This window comes from Eimeria tenella, genomic scaffold (genome assembly GCF_000499545.2).
Source record: "Eimeria tenella Houghton genomic scaffold, Eth_scaff1755, whole genome shotgun sequence".
Lineage (NCBI taxonomy): Eukaryota > Apicomplexa > Conoidasida > Eucoccidiorida > Eimeriidae > Eimeria > Eimeria tenella.
The window spans coordinates 2264-2463 of NW_013541584.1; the positions used below are offsets into that span (position 1 = coordinate 2264).

At 74.0% G+C, this 200-nt stretch overlaps 1 protein-coding gene across 1 annotated transcript in view; it reads right to left on the minus strand.

The window, feature by feature from the left end:
* ETH_00033575 (uncharacterized protein) overlaps nucleotides 1-200 on the minus strand; it is a gene marked incomplete at both ends in the record, with an annotated part of 822 nt that overhangs the window by 213 nt on the left and 409 nt on the right. Inside the window, one exon of the mRNA XM_013373807.1 lies at nucleotides 1-198. Within this exon, the coding sequence (XP_013229261.1) occupies nucleotides 1-198 (198 nt within the window). The remainder of the gene's footprint in view (nucleotides 199-200) is intronic.

A 200-nucleotide genomic window follows, 5' to 3' on the forward strand; every position in this document is an offset into this window, starting at 1 on the left:
GGGACCGGAGCCCCACCGAGGGTCCCGGGGGCCCCGGGGGCCCCTGGGGGCCCCCCCCCGGCTGGCTGCTGCTCCCCTGCAGCAGCAAACGGTGGGTAATGCCCTGTCTTTCTCTGAAAGGGAAGATGCCGGGGGCGCCTGTGTCGCTGCTGCTGCTGCTGCTGCTGCTGCTGGTGCGCGGCAGCAGCAGCGGGCAGCGC